The sequence below is a fragment of the Mizuhopecten yessoensis genome, unplaced genomic scaffold (genome assembly GCF_002113885.1).
Source record: "Mizuhopecten yessoensis strain PY_sf001 unplaced genomic scaffold, ASM211388v2 scaffold717, whole genome shotgun sequence".
Classification (NCBI taxonomy): Eukaryota; Metazoa; Mollusca; class Bivalvia; order Pectinida; family Pectinidae; genus Mizuhopecten; species Mizuhopecten yessoensis.
Genome location: NW_018403686.1, coordinates 26,192 through 46,898, shown reverse-complemented (window position 1 = coordinate 46,898; position 20,707 = coordinate 26,192). Strand labels below are relative to the sequence as shown.

The 20,707-nt window shown below is 33.9% G+C and overlaps 1 protein-coding gene across 2 annotated transcripts in view; it reads left to right on the top strand.

The window, feature by feature from the left end:
- LOC110452126 (cyclin-dependent kinase 6-like) overlaps positions 1 to 19,507 on the top strand; it is a 33,005-nt gene extending 13,498 nt beyond the window's left edge. For both annotated transcript variants that reach the window (XM_021500467.1, XM_021500477.1), the window contains exons 3-8: positions 4,364 to 4,499; positions 4,966 to 5,133; positions 5,665 to 5,774; positions 9,023 to 9,073; positions 9,475 to 9,610; positions 9,924 to 19,507. In XM_021500467.1, coding sequence (XP_021356142.1) covers positions 4,364 to 4,499; positions 4,966 to 5,133; positions 5,665 to 5,774; positions 9,023 to 9,073; positions 9,475 to 9,610; positions 9,924 to 10,091 — 769 coding nt within the window. In that variant the 3' untranslated portion in view covers positions 10,092 to 19,507. The remainder of the gene's footprint in view (positions 1 to 4,363; positions 4,500 to 4,965; positions 5,134 to 5,664; positions 5,775 to 9,022; positions 9,074 to 9,474; positions 9,611 to 9,923) is intronic.
- Positions 19,508 to 20,707: the final 1,200 nt, after the last annotated feature.

Genomic DNA, 20,707 nt, shown 5'->3' with positions numbered 1-20,707 from the left:
ACACCATCCCTTCACTCTGCAGTACCACAGTGTACACAACATCCCTTCACTATGCAGTACCACAGTGTACACACCATCACTTCACTCTGCAGTACCACAGTGTACACACCATCTCTTCACTCTGCAGTACCACAGCGTACACACCATCCTGTCACTCTCCAGTACCACAGTGTACACATACACCATCCCTTCACTCTGGAGTACCTCAGTGTACACACCATCCCTGCACTCTGTAGTACCACAGTGTACAACCCATCCCTTCACTCTGCAGTTCCACAGTGTACACACCATCCTGTCACTCTCCAGTACCACAGTGTACACATACACCATCCCTTCACTCTGGAGTACCTCAGTGTACACACCATCCTGTCGCTCTCCAGTACCACAGTGTACACAACATCCCTTCACTCTGCAGTACCACAGTGTACACACCATCCCTTCACTCTGCAGTATAACAGTGTACACACCATCCCTTCACTCTGCAGTACCACAGTGTACACACCATCCTGTCACTCTGCTGTTCCACAGTGTACACACCATCCCGTCACTCTGCAGTACCACAGTGTACACACCATCCCTTCACTCTGCAGTACCACAGTGTACACATCAGCTGTTCATTCAACTGCATTTCAGCTCTCAGTATACAGCAAACACATGAAGAATACGAACAAGCTTTAATGCACCTCAGTATTTATAGTAAATGAAACTGTTTTCACGCTTTATAATAATTATATTATAATGAAGAATTCAATAATCTGCATCTTTAGTGTTAATCTCTTTTCGACAGTCTTTTCTTTTTGTACATTTAAAATTGTTTTCAGTCTGTTTCTTGCCAATTTCGCTCTGAATATGTACCTAAAAATGCTATGATAGAACACATTAATCATTTTAAGAAAAACGCTCATCACTCTACAAATCAAACTTGGAGCCTGTCCTAAAGTAGTCTCTCTAATAAGTTCTTAAAGCTCCATTACTGGTCCTTCATTTTAATTTTCACAACAAATAAACTAGTTGGAAGACTGAACATCTAGATTAATCCCCCCTCCACACACACACACAACTCTTACTTATTCTATTCTAATGGTGCTCTCCAATACATTGTTTTTGTTAGAATAACATCATTTACCCCAGAGACTTGGACTTGTCCAGGGGTTTTACTGAATCACTTATCACAACGATCTGGGGTTCTAGAATTCTGTGCAAATGGCACACTGTTATTTATGTTAAACAAACTTATCTCGATGATCCGGGGTTCAAGAACACTGTTGAGCAATGTTCCATCATTCTTTATCGTTGTTGTTTACATTGACTATGAATGAAGGATTTCAGGAAAGAAAAACAAGAGATAAAGATAACAGATTGTTGGATACACAACGGGAGGGTGCCAGGATAAATGACACATGATAATCACACAGTAAATTTCTACAGGACAGTAAAATATTTTTGAAAAGATCTTAGTTGCATAAATTTAGATATATCGTACATGACTGTAGAGTCTACTAAAGTTACATGGGGGTGAAAGGGTTAACAGCTTTTAAGGTATTGATGCAAAGTTCAATGAAAACAAGACTTTGATACCAAAATTTTATCGGTAACATGCAAAATTAATTTGAACCAAGTTAACTAGCTATGACAGAGCAGAAATGGTAAAACATTAGCTTGTTCTGTTAATCTCATTTCACGATATCTTACATTGACTCTGCAGGGGTAGCACAATCCACTTTTCTAGTACTTAGTTAAAGTTTCACTTAAACAACATTCTCACCTTGGACAATCTCACCCTNTAAGGTTCTTCATTATAGGTGTTAAAATTGATTGAGTGCCATATTTTTGAAGGACACTCAAACCAAATCCTCGATGTGGTTAAAGATATAAAGATATAAGTATTTAATAGGTTGTTGAACGCTTTATCCAACACCAGACACTGGTGTAGACAAAATCTTTCAGGAGTGTTTTAAAATTCAAAACCACCTGTGACTTTTTAATAGCTTTTGTAAACATTCACACTCTGTAAAATATCTTAAGCCCTTGTGTACGATTAATGTATATACATAGCAAATTATAGCCTGTATTCTGTATTCTGGTACATGTATGCGGCATTGTAATTAAGATAAGGCAGGTATAATCTGTAATCCTTCACCTCGTCTATTGGCACTATAAGTATGAATGTTAAACAAGACTTTATATGATTTTACTTCATTCACAAATTTTAAACTTAATTGGTAGGCTAAAGTCTGCAGTAGGCTTATAGTATACGATGATTGCAATACACATTTAAAAGGTCACACGGTAATCCCTTAGCGACTGCAGGCTTGTTGACATGTTGCTAGGTTGACAGGTGGGTGGTGGGTAGACTTCTGTAGTACTATATTGATTACTATTGATTGAAATAGTTGGGGACCTAAGACAGGGTATTCTTCTTGATCTGTTTGTAATTATTTTTTTAAATGAAAATTACTAAACTTTTTGTTTTAAGCCAAAAAATGAATTAGAAATTCATTTAAAGATTGATTTAAATATTTTGACAGGAATGGAATGAAAATGATAGAAATGCATTCAGAATAAATGAAGTTTAATTTATCTCTCTCTACCTGTCGGTTACTTAAGTTTGCAATCTACCTGTAAATGATTGCAATCTATATATGTATACAATCAATTGATTGATTTCAGTTTGATTTGAGGTCAAAACGTCAATGTCTGCGTCACTGTCATTGTGGACCATTAGTTGTTGGCGTGGCAGAAAAATGCTAGATATGTGATTGTTTGTACAGTGTCGGCCTACAAAGTGCTTATATCTCCTGTGATAATGAATTCACAATATCTACCTGTGTATACCTGTATATGCAAGGAAATGGTATGAATAAAATTCCAATTTACATGTACCAAAGGACTTTGGTATACAGTTTATATATCTAGACATTTAAATGTGTACTTCCACGATCTATTTATATCTTACATGGTGCACGGTTACTGGGTGGATTTAAATACCTCAAGTTTATCAATATTAAAATGAATGAAAGATTTGAATACAGTACCTATACTATATATACATTGGCATGTTTATGAAAAATACTTGTATAAAAATGAGGTATTTTATGATTCGTTGTAAGTTCCATAGGGCAAGGAACCTGGGTGTCACACCTGGAATGTCAATAACCAACAGCGGCTCTTTGTGCTGTTCAAATTGGCAGTCTGTGTTTTGTAAATACAGAGTTTATAAATCAACAAAATCAATTTTGGTGAAGAATTTCATTGTCACACATCATAACAGGGGACATCTGTACACAGGATTTAAATTAATGTTATGTAAATCATAACTGTCTACAGTGAAATATGCCCGGTTATATTTAATATCCCCGTAAATGATCAAAATTCTTAAACCACTGCAGATTTACAACTTTGCACACAGCAGCTATATGTTAATTATAATTTCTATGTATTATATATTATGTATTGGAAGAATTTTTACTTCGGTCAGTAGAGTTATTATCGTAGTCTTGCTTCTTTGATTATTTGTCACTGAGAGTTAACTACAGTGTTAATCCAGGTGACCAGGAGTTTACCAATATTTTGTTGAAATTTCATGTCAAAGATGCACTAGAATGTAGAAGTTTGCATCAATGCTTCAAATTGTCCTAGGCTTTAGTGCAATTCTTTCTATTAACCTATTCCTGCCTTGCTAAGCCTTGGGCTACCACAATTTATCAAGACTTCTTGAAAAATTTCCCTGGTTAAGACCTGCATGCTATATCTTTACAATAAATGAAGTTAGTGTCAAACCCTATTCTGTGATTAAAGATAGTTTTACCAGGAAAAGGTTTTGTTCTCAACACATATAAACCCAAGGTTATTTATTCAATGGCATATACACCATGCACCTGAGGAACTTCAATTAAACGTAACACTACCAGAACACCTTACCAGGAATAGGTATAAATATCTACTTCAAGGGCTACTTATATTAAGGATTGGTTGTCATATTTTTGACATGCATCAATTGGTGTGTAACATACATTGGCTTACCTACATATTTAACATGGTGTTACCTCCCTTCAAATATTAAAATAAACTGTAAACTTTACATACCTCCCAAATATTAATGAGCTGTAAAGTGAATAAAATTTGATTTCAAAATATTTTATTGAACAAATCAGTATGATTGGATAGGTCACACTTAAATGTAACACTAGTTCTTTCCTGAACTATTGATTACACAGTCTCGGCTAGCTCAAATCATCTGACTTATGTCGACGTGTCTTTTAAAACTCGTTGACTACTTGTACATGTTGTATTTTCGTGTAATTTGCTAATGAATATGGAAGACTGCCAATGATGTATTACTTCTACTGTTTTTTTGTAACAGGTTACTGGATGTTCGGCATTCCCAGGCCACGGCAAGTGAGATCCGACTCATGCTGGTGTTTGAGTACATAGACCAGGACCTTTCTTCATACCTAGAAGGTTGTCCATCTCCAGGACTCGGACCAGACAGGATCAAGGTTAGACAACTCTTGTTGGAATATCTTCCTGGTGCATCTCGGCTTTTGTTGTATATTTGATAAAAATATATCAACTAAGCTTATATTAGTTGATCTACATGTATATTGAAATCATGGATTTTTTTCATTTTTTTTTCAAAACATATACCAGCTGGTATGCTGCGTAAATATGTTTACCGGACTAAAACCAGTTTATTTAATTGTCCTATTTAAGTATCAATTTACAATTCATTTGTGTTGCACGAGTGTCGTGAGATTATCAAAAGGGAGATCAATCCAGTGAGGGTAAGAGGAGTTTAGAATTAAACCATTTTCTTCTTAGATCAGGTGGAGTACGAACAGTGTTAGTGTTAATGCAATCCTTCCTAACCAGTAGATAAAAATATGGCCGTATTGTAAGCAAGTTTGACTAAAATGTTGTTGTTCTATCTATGAAATAATTGAAATCTTTGTATTTGGTAACCAGGACCTGATGTATCAGCTGCTGAATGGTGTCGACTTTCTGCATGCTCATAGAATAGTACACCGCGACCTCAAACCACAGAACATCCTGGTCACTGGGCAGGGACAACTCAAACTTGCCGATTTCGGACTTGCCAGGGTGTATGGCTTTCAGATGGCTCTCACATCAGTGGTAAGACCAAACAAAATAACATAAATAATTAATAATGTTACATGTGTGAAAAAATTAAGAGTAGGGAGGTTATAAAAATAAAAAATTTGCATTTTTTTTATAAAGTTTATATAAATATAAATTACTGAAAAACAGTTTAGGATAGGTACAAAAAACACCCAATAAACCCCATGATTCTTTACAAGAACAGTCCCTCAGTTAACTTAATGTCTTAATGACTAATTACTAGAATAATCTCTGGAATAGGACTCAATGTCCTATGTCCTTTATCTCAAAGCATAAGCACCTTCACATGAATAATTGTTCATGAAGAATTTAAAGTCATGCTGTGTTTCAATTGCTCTATTTAAGAATAGGCCCATGGATAGGACTCAAAGCTGTAGGTTGTGTGAGTCAATGCATGTAAAACATACTTCTGTAGGGATTGTAATACAAGTAGGTAATGGCTGCTGTGCATACTAAGGGTCATTACTTTGCAAGCAACAAACAAGATTGAGAGAAGATATAAATAGATATAAAATTGTGTTGTAGGTGGTGACACTGTGGTACAGAGCACCGGAGGTCATACTTCAGGCAGCGTATGCCACACCTGTTGACATTTGGAGTTGTGGCTGTATATTTGTGGAACTCTTCAATAGAAGGTAAAATAGTTGGCAAATCAAATAGCAAAAATTAATTTGTTTACTTTAGTACAGTGAAACTTGTCTATTAAACTGAAATGTGGACCAATGTTTCTTTTCTGTGTGGGAAGGTTTTCAGAATAAAGAGGTTTTCAATTAACATAGGAATACAGGTTAAATTTACAGGGTTATAAGAATTGATCTACAAGCAGAGAATTTACATTAGATTTTGGTTCTCTAATAAACTGCCATCCAGTAACTGATGTATATCAAATCACAAATTCAAAATGTATATAGATTTAAACACACACATAAGCTATATTTTCTGTCATGAATTTGATTTCTCGAAAAGCACATGGGGGAGGTAAGTATTCACAAAAATAGAGTAATTTACAAATGTGATATCTTCCAAATTGTGATCCATGTACTGCGATGCCATATCCTCATATGACCCTGGCTGTTGCAAGGGCGTTACACCCAGCACAAATAAACAAGCTGTATCATGCAATCTCTATACTATATAGACCAGAGCTAAACCTTGATAAATATTACAGTGTATATGAGTCAACCGTGGAGATATTGTAACACAACTATTTAGAGTTACACAGTACCGTTGGTAGTGTACCAGCCTTTTGACTGTAAGGTCGCAGGTTTGGTTCCTGTAGACAATGTGGTTAGTTCTGATATAGACACTTTCCCCTTGGACATCAGCTCTCTCTCTCTGGTGTGGATTAAAGTATGATCTGTGTAAGATATTTGGTTTTTGTGCCGTAGTATTCAAGTGGTAGCAATATAAATAAATGAGTTGTTAGAAATATGGACCCATAAGGAGCATAACACTTGACAACATGTATAACCTCCAACACACTCACATACCGAGGTACTCACAGGAAATGCATGGTAAGGCTGGTCCAACACTTCACGGATTGTGTTGCCTGTCCATGTATAACCTCCAACACACTCACATACCGAGGTACTTACAGGAAATGCATGGTAAGGCTGGTCCAACACTTCACCGATTGTGTTGCCTGTACATGTATAACCTCCAACACACTCACATACCGAGGTACTTACAGGAAATGCATGGTAAGGCTGGTCCAACACTTCACCGATTGTGTTGCCTGTCCATGTATAACCTCCAACACACTCACATACCGAGGTACTTACAGGAAATGTATGGTAAGTCTGGTCCAACACTTCACCGATTGTGTTGCTTGTACATGTATCACCTCCAACACACTCACATACCGAGGTACTCACAGGAAATGTATGGTAAGGCTGGTCCAACACTTCACCGTCCAACCCATTCATATACCGAGGTACTTACAGGAAATGCATGGTAAGGCTGGTCCAACACTTCACCGATTGTGTTGCCTGTCCATGTATAACCTCCAACACACTCACATACCGAGGTACTTACAGGAAATGCATGGTAAGGCTGGTCCAACACTTCACCGATTGTATTGCCTGTACATGTATAACCTCCAACACACTCACATACCGAGGTACTTACAGGAAATGTATGGTAAGGCTGGTCCAACACTTCACCGATTGTGTTGCCTGTACATGTATAACCTCCAACACACTCACATACCGAGGTACTTACAGGAAATGTATGGTAAGGCTGGTCCAACACTTCACCGATTGTGTTGCCTGTACATGTATAACCTCCAACACACTCACATACCGAGGTACTTACAGGAAATGTATGGTAAGGCTGGTCCAACACTTCACCGATTGTGTTGCCTGTACATGTATAACCTCCAACACACTCACATACCGAGGTACTTACAGGAAATGTATGGTAAGGCTGGTCCAACACTTCACCGATTGTGTTGCCTGTACATGTATAACCTCCAACACACTCACATACCGAGGTACTTACAGGAAATGTATGGTAAGGCTGGTCCAACACTTCACCGATTGTGTTGCCTGTACATGTATAACCTCCAACACACTCACATACCGAGGTACTTACAGGAAATGTATGGTAAGGCTGGTCCAACACTTCACCGATTGTGTTGCCTGTACATGTATAACCTCCAACACACTCACATACCGAGGTACTTACAGGAAATGTATGGTAAGGCTGGTCCAACACTTCACCGATTGTGTTGCCTGTACATGTATAACCTCCAACACACTCACATACCGAGGTACTTACAGGAAATGTATGGTAAGGCTGGTCCAACACTTCACCGATTGTGTTGCCTGTACATGTATAACCTCCAACACACTCACATACCGAGGTACTTACAGGAAATGTATGGTAAGGCTGGTCCAACACTTCACCGATTGTGTTGCCTGTACATGTATAACCTCCAACACACTCACATACCGAGGTACTTACAGGAAATGTATGGTAAGGCTGGTCCAACACTTCACCGATTGTGTTGCCTGTACATGTATAACCTCCAACACACTCACATACCGAGGTACTTACAGGAAATGTATGGTAAGGCTGGTCCAACACTTCACCGATTGTGTTGCCTGTACATGTATAACCTCCAACACACTCACATACCGAGGTACTTACAGGAAATGTATGGTAAGGCTGGTCCAACACTTCACCGATTGTGTTGCCTGTACATGTATAACCTCCAACACACTCACATACCGAGGTACTTACAGGAAATGTATGGTAAGGCTGGTCCAACACTTCACCGATTGTGTTGCCTGTACATGTATAACCTCCAACACACTCACATACCGAGGTACTTACAGGAAATGTATGGTAAGGCTGGTCCAACACTTCACCGATTGTGTTGCCTGTACATGTATAACCTCCAACACACTCACATACCGAGGTACTTACAGGAAATGTATGGTAAGGCTGGTCCAACACTTCACCGATTGTGTTGCCTGTACATGTATAACCTCCAACACACTCACATACCGAGGTACTTACAGGAAATGTATGGTAAGGCTGGTCCAACACTTCACCGATTGTGTTGCTTGTACATGTATAACCTCCAACACACTCACATACCGAGGTACCCACAGGAAATGTATGGTAAGGCTTGTCCAACACTTCACGGATTGTGTTGCCTGTACATGTATATATGCCTCTTAAATGTTATGTGTATCAATAATTATTGTAATAATAATAAATGAAAATCTTTGATAAGAATGGTAAACATATTTTTGTAATAAAACACATTTTGTTGTTCTGTTAATACAGTACTATCATGATTGCGTAAATATGGTAATTGTTCATTTTGTGATTCTGTAATAATTACACGTAATTATTGTGTTATTTCCATTTGCAGACCATTGTTTTGCGGGGACTCGGATATCAATCAGTTGTCAAAAATATTTGAGTAAGTAAATAATTTCTAAATCACCTGGCAAAATGTGACTGAACCATTAATTAAAATAAATGCATTGTAGGTGTTTTCATGTTCTTATGTGTACAATGTATTTATCACAGTTAAAAGAGAATTCTTCTGTCATAAACTTTAGAAAATGAAAAACCAAACATGAATTTTCATCAAATTACTCAGGGATGACATATTTAGAATTTTTTTTCTTCTGTAGATTGCTTTGCCATATAACACTGTTAACAAATGATATTGAGAAGAATGTTTAATGAATGATCAATAAATGTATTTCATTGTTATTTTTTGTGTACAAAACTCATTAACACATGTACTTTAATAAAGATATCGTAGAACTGTACAAAAGAATACATAGTTAACCTCTTCCCTTTGTTTTTGTTTAGGGTGCTTGGTCTACCATCAAAGGAAGATTGGCCAGAGAGTGTTACATTGCCATGGAACTCCTTTAAACCACTGGCGCCTCAATCTCTGGAACAGCTCATCCCAGAGATAGACCCGGATGGGAAAGACCTTCTGGAGGTGAGGAGCAATGTTGCCATTATAAAATTTGTTTTGGAAACATTTGTGAGAATATTATTTTGTGTGCTTAGTTCTTAGTGTATGCAATACTTATTATTATTTCCGTCATATTTTCACATCACTGAAAAACAATATTTTCAAATGACATAGACAGATTTACTGGGCTTAGTTTGGGGTCCTTTGAGGTTGTTACAAACATGTTTTACTTCATTTTTACTATATAATACTATAAACAATGTATGAGAAGGGTATCATCAGATAAAATCTAACATTAGAATTATATATTACTTAATATTCTTGCTTTCCTTTGCAGAAATTAATTCAATTCAATCCACATAGTCGATTAAGTGCTCGGTCAGCACTACAACACAGCTATTTTCGTGATGATCTGGATAGCTTACGAACTTCAAGTTCACTCTCTGTTTCCGAGAGCGATTCATGTGATAATGATGGAAGGTCAGACACACCTGTCAGTAAGTAAGGAGTCATGTGATCAAAAATTCAGTCATGTGATCAGAGGTAAAGAGTCTTGTGATCGTGAAAATAAGATCATGTGATCATAAGAGAAGAGTCATGTGAATATAATTTATATGATGTGATCATATGTGAAAACTGTGTGATGAGTAAGTCTCTGCCTCAGCGTACAGATCCAGGGTTGATTCCACCTGACCTATAGTAGGACGCCAGGAATCGCAATTCTCCAAGATTGATCAGACTCTTGGGAGGGAAAGTTATTTACTCAAATTGAAGTTACCCATCAATACGTGGAGTGAGTTGTTGAGAGATGTTGATGACAATGGTTTGACACTAGGCTGACACATGCTCCCTATAATCGAGTTACAGATGACAGGAAGGGCTGTGGTTTAACATTTTCATTGAAGAGGAAACTAAAGACTAGAAGGTGATGGTGATGGCCATGACCTTTTGGAAATACATGTATTAAGTTTATTCCTCAAGTGAATTTGAGTGGTTTCTGGTAATGTTGCTGTTTTCCATTTTTAGGGAGTTAAAAATTGATAGCAATATGAAAAATTGGTAATTCTTTTGTATACAGGACTCTGAAATCAAAAATATTCTTGAAGTAAATAATGAAAAATGAATCTGTTAAAGAAAAAAACATTCTCATGGCAGGGCTGGTAGAAAAAATGGAAGGCAGTTTCACAAGTGATATTTTCTGATAAAACTTTTTATATTGTTTTGGTTTTTAGAATATTTGATCAACAGAATTACATATACAACTGTTAACTGTCAATTTTTATATCGTCCCCCAAAAGCAAACAAAATCAAATTGGCTAGGACAAAAGAGATGTCGAGTAATTTTTATACATGTGTTCTGCTTTGCACAAAGCACCAAAATATATATCTGAATGAAATATTATATTTTCACTTATCATTTTTTTGGAGCCATCAAACATAAGTATCAAAAATATACATTGTACAGTTTGAGCGAAAATGTTTGCAAAATGTTATACTAATGATACATAAATATGTTGGTTTTTTGAAATCTTTTTTTAATGAGAAATCATAGTAAGGGAAGTAATTCTGTAAAGTTCAAGATACAATTGTCTGCCTTATACCATCATACCGTCCAAAAATAATTATGCAAGAAACTTGTCAGTCTTTACATATTACAATGATCCTCAGTCATAATTTGAAAAAGGAGTTTAATTTCCTTTATCATACGGCATTTCCATCATCTGTATAAAATGATTTTTATTTTAATTAAAAGGGTGACAACAACATTTTTAGCATTATTTGATGATTTAAGTTTCAGTATGGAGGATTGTCTGTCCATCCTCTTGGTGCCATATTTTTGCCTTATTTAACTGTTAGGTATATACAGGAGATCTCAAGTGTTTTTGCATATTATATCAATTAACAGCAAAAGTGAATACAATAGTCACAGGAATGAACTCTTATCAATTTTTATATTAATCATATTCATAGCACGGATGCATTTAATTTCACACTGATTTGTATTCAAAATACTATTAACTTGTTAAAAACTAACGTTGAAACCTACACTATTTATCAAACCCACATCAAGTCACTGTTTTGTTTTTGTACCTTTTTTTTGTGTGGTAATTGTTTGCATAATATTCATAATTTCACCAAAAAATCCCTTCCATTTCTTTTTCTTGTGCTCAAAATTATGTCTCAAAAAATATCATTAAAAAAAAGCGATTGTCATAATCATGGGCATTACAGAAATTCAGTTGCCTGAAATATCACCTTTCATTTAGCAATATCAAAAAACAAAATATTAATATCAAAATTTTCATTATTGAATCGTCAATGAATTTTGCTCAAATTAAAATTCGAAAGCTGTGGAGGATAATTCCAACTAGCTACAATTGTCTGTTAATGTTCATAGTAGTTCATATAGGTGTCAACATCTTTTTAAATGACATGATGATTAAAAGCCTAATTTCAAAATTGATTTTTTTTTTATCTGAAGTTGATTTGTTTGGTAACAAGTGCCCTCCTGTGAACTAATAAACAGCACGAAACATATCTTAACAAACGTTTGAGAACCATAAAAATATATTACACAAATTTCACAAAGCTTAATAATAAGCTTTTTAAGTGCTGATTTTGTGTCTTTATAGCAAAGATAATGAAAAAGTTAGGAAACTAATGACACTGAGTTCCAACGTTTTTCCTTTAAAATGGAGATGTGGATATTTCTCGTCATGCATAGATATTCCCGATGTAAGATAATTAATTGGTTGTCATGTTCGAGTTAATTTTTGAATTATTAGATTACGGTGAATTTATCAATCAACATGATAACCAACCTCTTTATATCATAAAAGTCATGTAGACATGTCTGTTTTTGACCATGAGCAAATATATTGTGAATGAAAACATCACGGTGAAAACCAGTACATAGAGTTAGACTTCATGAACTAGTGTGATGTACTTTTTGTCTGGTCACAGCTCTTTTAAAGGTCATGGGTCATTCTATTAACCAGTGAAAATGCTTCCAACTTCTTCCTCATATGTGGTATGAAGTCAAACCAAAATGTGCCTGTGTGTTTCTAACATGGGTCGAGTATTGGATATGTACATGTATGGTATACAAGTTGTTTACTTTGGACATCATCTTCCCTAGCCAAGTGTTTGCTTCGTATACACTCCACTTACACATAAATTGAGTTATACAAAGCGAACACTTGGCTAGCAAAGATGTTTTGACATGTAAGTATAGGTTCAGGCCAGAGGTCACTCAGAAAATTTGATTATAAGGTATATGTGTGAATAATGTTCCAATTTTTCCTTTGTCAGTTTATGAGATGAAGAAACTTTGATATTCCTCTGTTGTTTGTATCTGACTGTGAATAAGTTGAATTTTTGTTTATCTCACGATTGTTATTACAATTTTTCTGTGTACATTTATATGCTTTTTTTTCCTGTTATATTTCTACATTTAGCCTGGATTAATTAGTTATGACTTGTTGAGTGACAACTGTAGCTTATCATGATCAAATCATTACCAAGACTTTTTTTTCAAAATTTCTATGCATTCATTTTCACATTTTACTGAAATGTTATATAATATTGTAATTCCTGATGACTTCTGGCTTTGCAGAAACAATTTTAAACACAAATATTCCACAAGAAAAATTACAGTTATGGAAAGGCTGTCAGATAATTAGCAGTTAATGTTTTCAAACTATCAAAACAAATACTTGTGGTGTTTTTTTCTGAAACAGATGCAAAAACTTCCTATATATTTGTTGGGATATTTTGAAATCTCAGTGTTAAATGGTATACTTTGATTTTGATGAAAGCTATTTATATGTGGCTACAAGAAAGTCATAGATATGATGTTCTTTTATTGATTATGTGACCATGTTGTTTTGATGGACGTGGCTGTTTTGTAAATAAATCTGTTGTATATACACATTGACTTTATTTCCAAACACAGTTTGTATATAATTTGTATATGAGAAAAGCTTTTTATACCTGTTCTTTTTATATTTGTTTTAAACATGTTGCTGTACATTATTGCAGATTCCATAATTAATCGGCGTTTTCTAAGATTTTTGCTTGTTGTATTGGAATAACTGAAACCCTGGGAAACTTCTGTCTTTGGTTCAAACATTCTGGAATGGATAAATACATAAGTTTTCAGCTCAAAAAAAGATTTTAACAAACAAAAAGAACAAATAACAGGAACATTACATGAGGTTTGTAACAGAAATTTGAACGTTTACTTGTTTGGTGCTTTTTGCCATGACAATTATATTTCTTTTTTAAATCAACTACAATTTTGAAATATCAAGAACAAATAGAATGTATCCTTTAATTCAGATCAAATAGAATCTAATTTATATTTCATCAGATTTCCTATAATGTTTTTAAAAATGTTTTTTTAGAATTTGTTAACAGATTTTTTAACAATAATACTTACTGTAAAGAATTTGTCTCATAAGTTTTACAGCAAAAAATGGTTTCTTACGGAATTGTTTTTTCATGAAATGGTGAACCTGATTTGAATATTTTCATTACACATGTATTATATATTCATATCATACACAAATTATTTTGATCAAGAATTACAACAGACCCTTTTTTATCAGATGGTGAAGAAAATAATTCATATTAGGTCAGAATCATGTTCATAAATCCGTTAAGTTTGTTCGATTTTGGCGACTGTTGGCCTGGATGTATTTTTATACCATGAAATACAAACATTCCGTCAAAAGATTTGGACCAGCTTGTTACAATTTTCTGTTAATACTTGTTGTTGGATTTCACATATCTGTACAAGAACAACTGTTAAATAGCTTATATATATATCAGATAGTTGAATTTCATATTCCATGACTATAGACTATGTAAAGATGTAACGTGTTGGAGAAACAAATTGTTCAAGTTTACAAATTAACAACATTGTTCCGGTAATATTTGTCTGCAATAAATTTGCACTAAACATTAATTACCTCATCAGAAATCCTCGGTGTGAACAAACAAAGCCCTGTGATAAAGTTTGAAGTGTTGTATGCTTGTTATATAAGACATTTGTTTCCATAATGGACGAAAGATCTAATTTCCAAATTTTCTTAATATTTACAATAGTAGCACAATATCACAAGTTTGATTGCCCATAACACTTGCGTACTAATGTCCTTTTGAAAATTGTTGCTGAACAAAAGAACATATAAATTACACGTGATGAAAAACATGTTCAAATATTAATTTTAAAATATTTTTTTAATGCATGTGTTTTTATTAAATGTAATATCTACAACTGCATAAGCCAGATATAAATAAAATTGACCTAGAAAAACATATATACATTTATAATACAGATGTCTCCAAACATCGATTCCCAGGCCATTCATTAAACACTAGGGGAGTAGGTGAGACACTAATAGACATCAGTTGGTTGTTTAAAGAAAACTCTATAAAAGTTTAAACTTGTTTTCTTTTAATGTTTGGAATAGTTTATATCCATATACTTTAGTGTATATATAATATAAAAACTGATATAATACATTGTATATTTATATATGTAGATATAATATTTCTATAAATTACAACCATTTAATTTACATGTGTTGCACCTGAGGTTATAAAGTAATATATAACCACAGGTACAACACATGTGAATATAAATGTTCTAATTTATAGAAATATTATTTCTACATGTATATATATATACTTTGCCAGATTCTATATTTTATATACTTTTAAGTGTATAGATAAAACTATATATATATTTCCATCTTGTTTATATCTGACTCCTGAGAGGATAAGCAGTTGTATGTCAGTTGTAAACTGGATCAAGTAAATATTGTTTAAATAAGAAAAAAGGTTACAATGTATGTCGTAATGATCCTCAAAATTAGGTTTAAATGCAGAAATATTTCCATCATTAAAATATTTTTGTTAGGAAATTTTAATTAGTCCTCAAACGGTATGATTACTGTTCTGTTTTTTAAGATATTTATCAGACAAACTAAAGCAGCAATACAAAAGTAGACTTTATGTAAAATTCATGATTTATTCATGATTTATTCATTATACACCATTTCATATTCATTGACACGTAAAAGTAAAAAAAAATAATCGATGAAAAGCAAACAAATTTCTGAAATTAATTAACAGCAGCATTTTCTTACTGGACTTTAGTGATATATGAATACTGTTAAGTTTGTGATATGGTGTAGGCTAATCAAACCTCCCTGATATCAACCCTGGAAATGAAGGTGTGTATTGATGTTTTAGTTTGTAGTGATACTGATAAATGATCTATTTTAACCATATTTTTGAAAAGGTATGTAAAAAGATTTTTTTTACCTCTAATCATATTTTATAAATGTATTTCAATTTATTTTGAAATTTGAAGGTACTAGTTCTTTCATTTTTGCATTAAGTCTGTGAACGGCATTACATGTATATAAAGGACAATTCTTGTATGATGAATTTGACTGCATTCCAGTAGCAATAGACATTCATGTTTTGTTAATGTTGAGAAGCGTCTTTGCTCTAACATATTTTCCTCCTTTTTTCTCCTTTTCTAAAAGCGTTTTACTCAAGGAAATTTGTATGAATGTCAATTTTGACTAGATTAATTGATGGGTAAAAAAGCAATGCACAAATCAACAGCTTTTGAGTCATTCTTAAAAATTAAGCTACATGGTAAATATTTCACACAAAAGTTGATGTAAATTTTCCCTGTTTAATGCTTTTTGCCTTGTTGTCGTTGTGATATATATTGAAATGAAAAGCTTTGTACTTTGTTTACAGATATGTTTTTTATCTGTGGTAAGACCAGGGGACGTTTGATCATGTGCCTTCTGTATCAACACAGATAGTTCGATATGTATAACCAGGTGTTCTTTAATTGGGATGATCACTGAACCAAACCTGTATATAACAAACATTTTTTGTACATGTTTCTATATTAAACTTGAAAATATATGATAACTATGTGATAATTATACAAATGTCATGTACTCCCTCTTGCAATTTTGTATAATGGTTTTATAACGGAAAAAAGTTTTCTTTAAACATCAAAACTCCTAAGGTCAATTACAAATTTGATTGAAGTATAAATGCTAACTTACTGTGGCTTTCAACCAAGCTCTTGAAGATTTCACATTTCAAAACTTGTGGTTGAATTCAGATTCCAATTTGTGCTTGGGTTATCATTTGTAAAAATTAACACTTGTGATGGCATTTATGACAAATAACAACAAGCATACCTGGATTCATAACAAATATTTATTTTCCAGCAAGGGAGATAACTGAAACAAATTTCAAGTTTAATTCATTAGGTCGAATATGTCTATATCCATACTTTGAAAGAACTTGTTTCTTATCCCATTTGAGATATTGATTATTATTTCAATCACAGAGTTTGCTATCAACTCTATCTTTATCACTGAATCTCTGGTCAAAAGATAAGACTGATCGATATCCTAACAATGTATGGATTTTAATAAAATTAACAGCTGTTTATCAACTGGTCCCTCCCTAATACATGTTTTAAAATATATATTTTTTCGTTGATGAAATGAATATATGTCTTTTAAATATGCTAAATTTCACTGCCAGCAATATTTATTTGTCTCAGAAATGTAACTATCATTTGTTTCAGGTCCGTAAATGTATTGTATTATACACCCCCAGCAAGTATTTACAGACTCTCACTACTGTAATAGTGAAGACCATAAATGACAAACGTTCCCATGGTAATCAAATTCTATTACCATGTGATGCTTCTTGCACTGCTAGGGATGTAAGCTATTGTACATATTCCACTGGTCAGCAATCCCAGGATCAAGTATATACATGACACATCAAAGTTGATGTTTTAATTGTGTTTTCTATAAAGACAGATATAAAATGGGCACTAGACACTTCCTCCCACCCGACATGAAACAATCTCGAATGTAATGACAAAGCTGTTCCAAAAGTCGATAAACTAATGCCTCATAGTCTTAGGGGAGAAAAAAGCAATCATTTTAATCCCCCGATAACCATCTGGCATTAAAACAACCACGATGATAGAAAACAGGAAATGACATATTTTGTGTATTAAGATATCATTTTTTATGTGTTTTTTTATCCACATGAGCAGCTACTAATGTTTTGATATATCAAAACATCTTGCCACAAATCAAATATGCACATGTAATGATTTACTTACAAAATTGTCATACACTATTAATGTGTTCTCTTCAATATTTTTCACAAAATATGTTGCTCGTCATTTCCTTCTGTCAAAGGTATACTTACAGTACGTACATGTTCAAGTAATCATCAGCTATGGGCGAATTCAAGTTCACATTTTCTGTAATATGATTTTAACTGAATTTGGTACCAATACAATGGAATTATATCCTAATAAAACAATGTTACTTATATCATAGAGAAACGGTTACAAGAATACTGTTCCTTATATCACAGAGAAACGGTAACAAGAACACTATTCCTAATATCACAGAGAAACAGTAACAAGAACACTGTTCCTTATATCACAGAGAAACGGTAACAAGCATTGTTCCTTATATCACAGAAAAACGGTAACAAGAACTCTCTTATATCACAGGGAAACGGTAACAAGAATTGTTCCTTATATCACAGAGAAACGGTATCAAGAACTTTCTTATATCGCAGGGAAACGGTAACAAGAACTGTTCCTTATATCACAGAGAAACGGTAACAAGAACTGTTCCTTATATCATAGTGGAACCATAATAGAAGTAGAGCCTTATCATGAGGATTCGATCTACTGTAGGCACCGTTTATATATGACAATTCAATAGATTTATATGTGAAACTTCTCTTAGCACTTCAAACTCTAGCCTCGCCCCAGGTATGTATAGTGTCGACTCGCCTGAAATCTGTCTCTCATTGTATCTCAATAGTTCGTCAGCCATTGGTTGCCGACAATGAGGCATTGGTCACCTATTTGTTTATTATATCCGGTCCGAATCTCCTCGGTGAGCCAGACTTCACTGTTCTTGTTCTCCCTCCAATACGTTACCTTAAAGCTACCACCATTATCAGCACATTGAGATCACTGATTTAGTTGAACACGCTTTCATGTAAATATTTTGTAATTTAAGGAATGTGCATGCTGGTTTTAATTTTGAATACGGTGTATTTTCATGGCGTTTTGTTCACTTTTTATATTTTTGGACGTAGTTTAAGCTGATTATCATATCGGCCGAATATTGTATGTTTATCATCAGTCTCGAAATTTATGCTTCGGTCAGTTGAATTATCTTCGATTTAATTTCATCAAGGATAATTTCATGATTTGGCCAAGAAAATTAGATTTATCACATGTACAGTTACCACAATGAAGAATATTGTTAATTTCATATGCACATGTTATCATATTAATGTTTGTGTACATCAGAGTTCAGCTTTCAGACTTGACCTTATGGTCCGTGTGTGTTGTTTTAACTGCCATTATATAGTTGTGCCTTACCTGCCCCTAAATATGTGTGTTATTTACACCCAGCCTCGAGAACTATTATCTCGTGTCCATTTCAAAATATGATTATATTTCATTGCTTGTCAAATAAGACTTTATTTCACATTTCATTTGCTATGAAATGAAGTTTTATCTGTTTCTGTATGGGTACGTCATAAAACCTTATCGGTCTTACACATATATAATTGTTGATTTCACATTTCGTATGAAGTACAAGTTTGTTTACATTTTGACATCAACATCAATTTGCTGTCACATGGGATATGGTTTTACGTGATTTTAGTGTTAACTTTAATGCTACCGATCGCGAAAGAGGATAATGTGTGGATATCCGACGATGATCACGTTAATCTTTTCTGTTCGTGTTTATACATCAACGGGACCATTATATACATTACAATTTTAACTTTCCTGCCAATAAACGCCTCCGAAATTTGTATTTGGTGTTGTGATTTTTGTGTGATATTACATAGTGTAGCATCTGTAGTTCCATATGCATTTGTTGACGAATCATTCAGCTTGAATCAGTGGAAAGTTTCGCGTGTAGAATATTTCACGATTTGACCCCATTCGTGGTTCGGAAATTATCGCTTTAGCATTGCTGGTTTCTGAGTGTGTCTGTGGTGTTCCTGTAAATTTCGCGCTGATTAAGTTAATATCTCCTAGCGATATATTCCACTTTTATCAGCTACTGCAGTAAAGTCAAATAGAAAAAAACAGAACCGCATCGCCATTACTCAAGATCATACGACATTATGATGAACACCTAATGAATGGTTTACATGTAATAAATAATTTTGAGCAAGTGATAATACTAAGGCACGTGTTTTAATGACGAGGAAGTTATAAATAATGAATAATGAATAATAAACAAATCATGATTACGAACAAGTTATAAATAATACAGAATAAGAAAGTAACTATAACGAACAAGCAATACATAATAATAAACAAAAGGTCAACCCCTATGGAGATTTAACATTAGCGTCGGCCCGCTTGGAATTTAAAAAAAAAAAGATAAATAAAAAAAATGGGTATAGGAAGCTTAAATCAGGCAAACTTAGTTTCAGAATTCATTTTATGACAAATGTGACCTCATTGACTTACACCTGTGTGTGTGTTAAAGGTGCGGTAATACAATTCCTCCTAAAGCATTTAAATGACACAATTATTATAAAAACATTTCATCATCGTGTGCAACATATTCCAACTAAGTGTTCTTTTTATTGAAGATTAAAACAGAAAAGTATGTGACATTTCATTACTGATGGGAGCATTCCCATCTTGAACACGTTAATTCACATAGTTCTAAAACCAGTCTATTTTCCATACTTGCTTAAAAATTTGCTACCAATAATATCTTTCAAATCAGGAATTCCAAATAAAATGCAAACCGGCAATCTTGCCATATAACAAACGCCTTTAATTTAAAAACAGAAAAACAAAGTTTTCTTTTCGCTTTTCCTTAAAATTGTGTGTCTTGGTTTTTGGCAAGTCGGTTGTTAATGTGAATGGATTTAAGTATGGTAAACATTGGTTACAATCCTTTATATTATGTTTAATGAATATGCAAAAGACAAAATAGAATACAAGTGTATGTTAGTTTTGTTATTAAGATTATTTTATTGTTTTATATA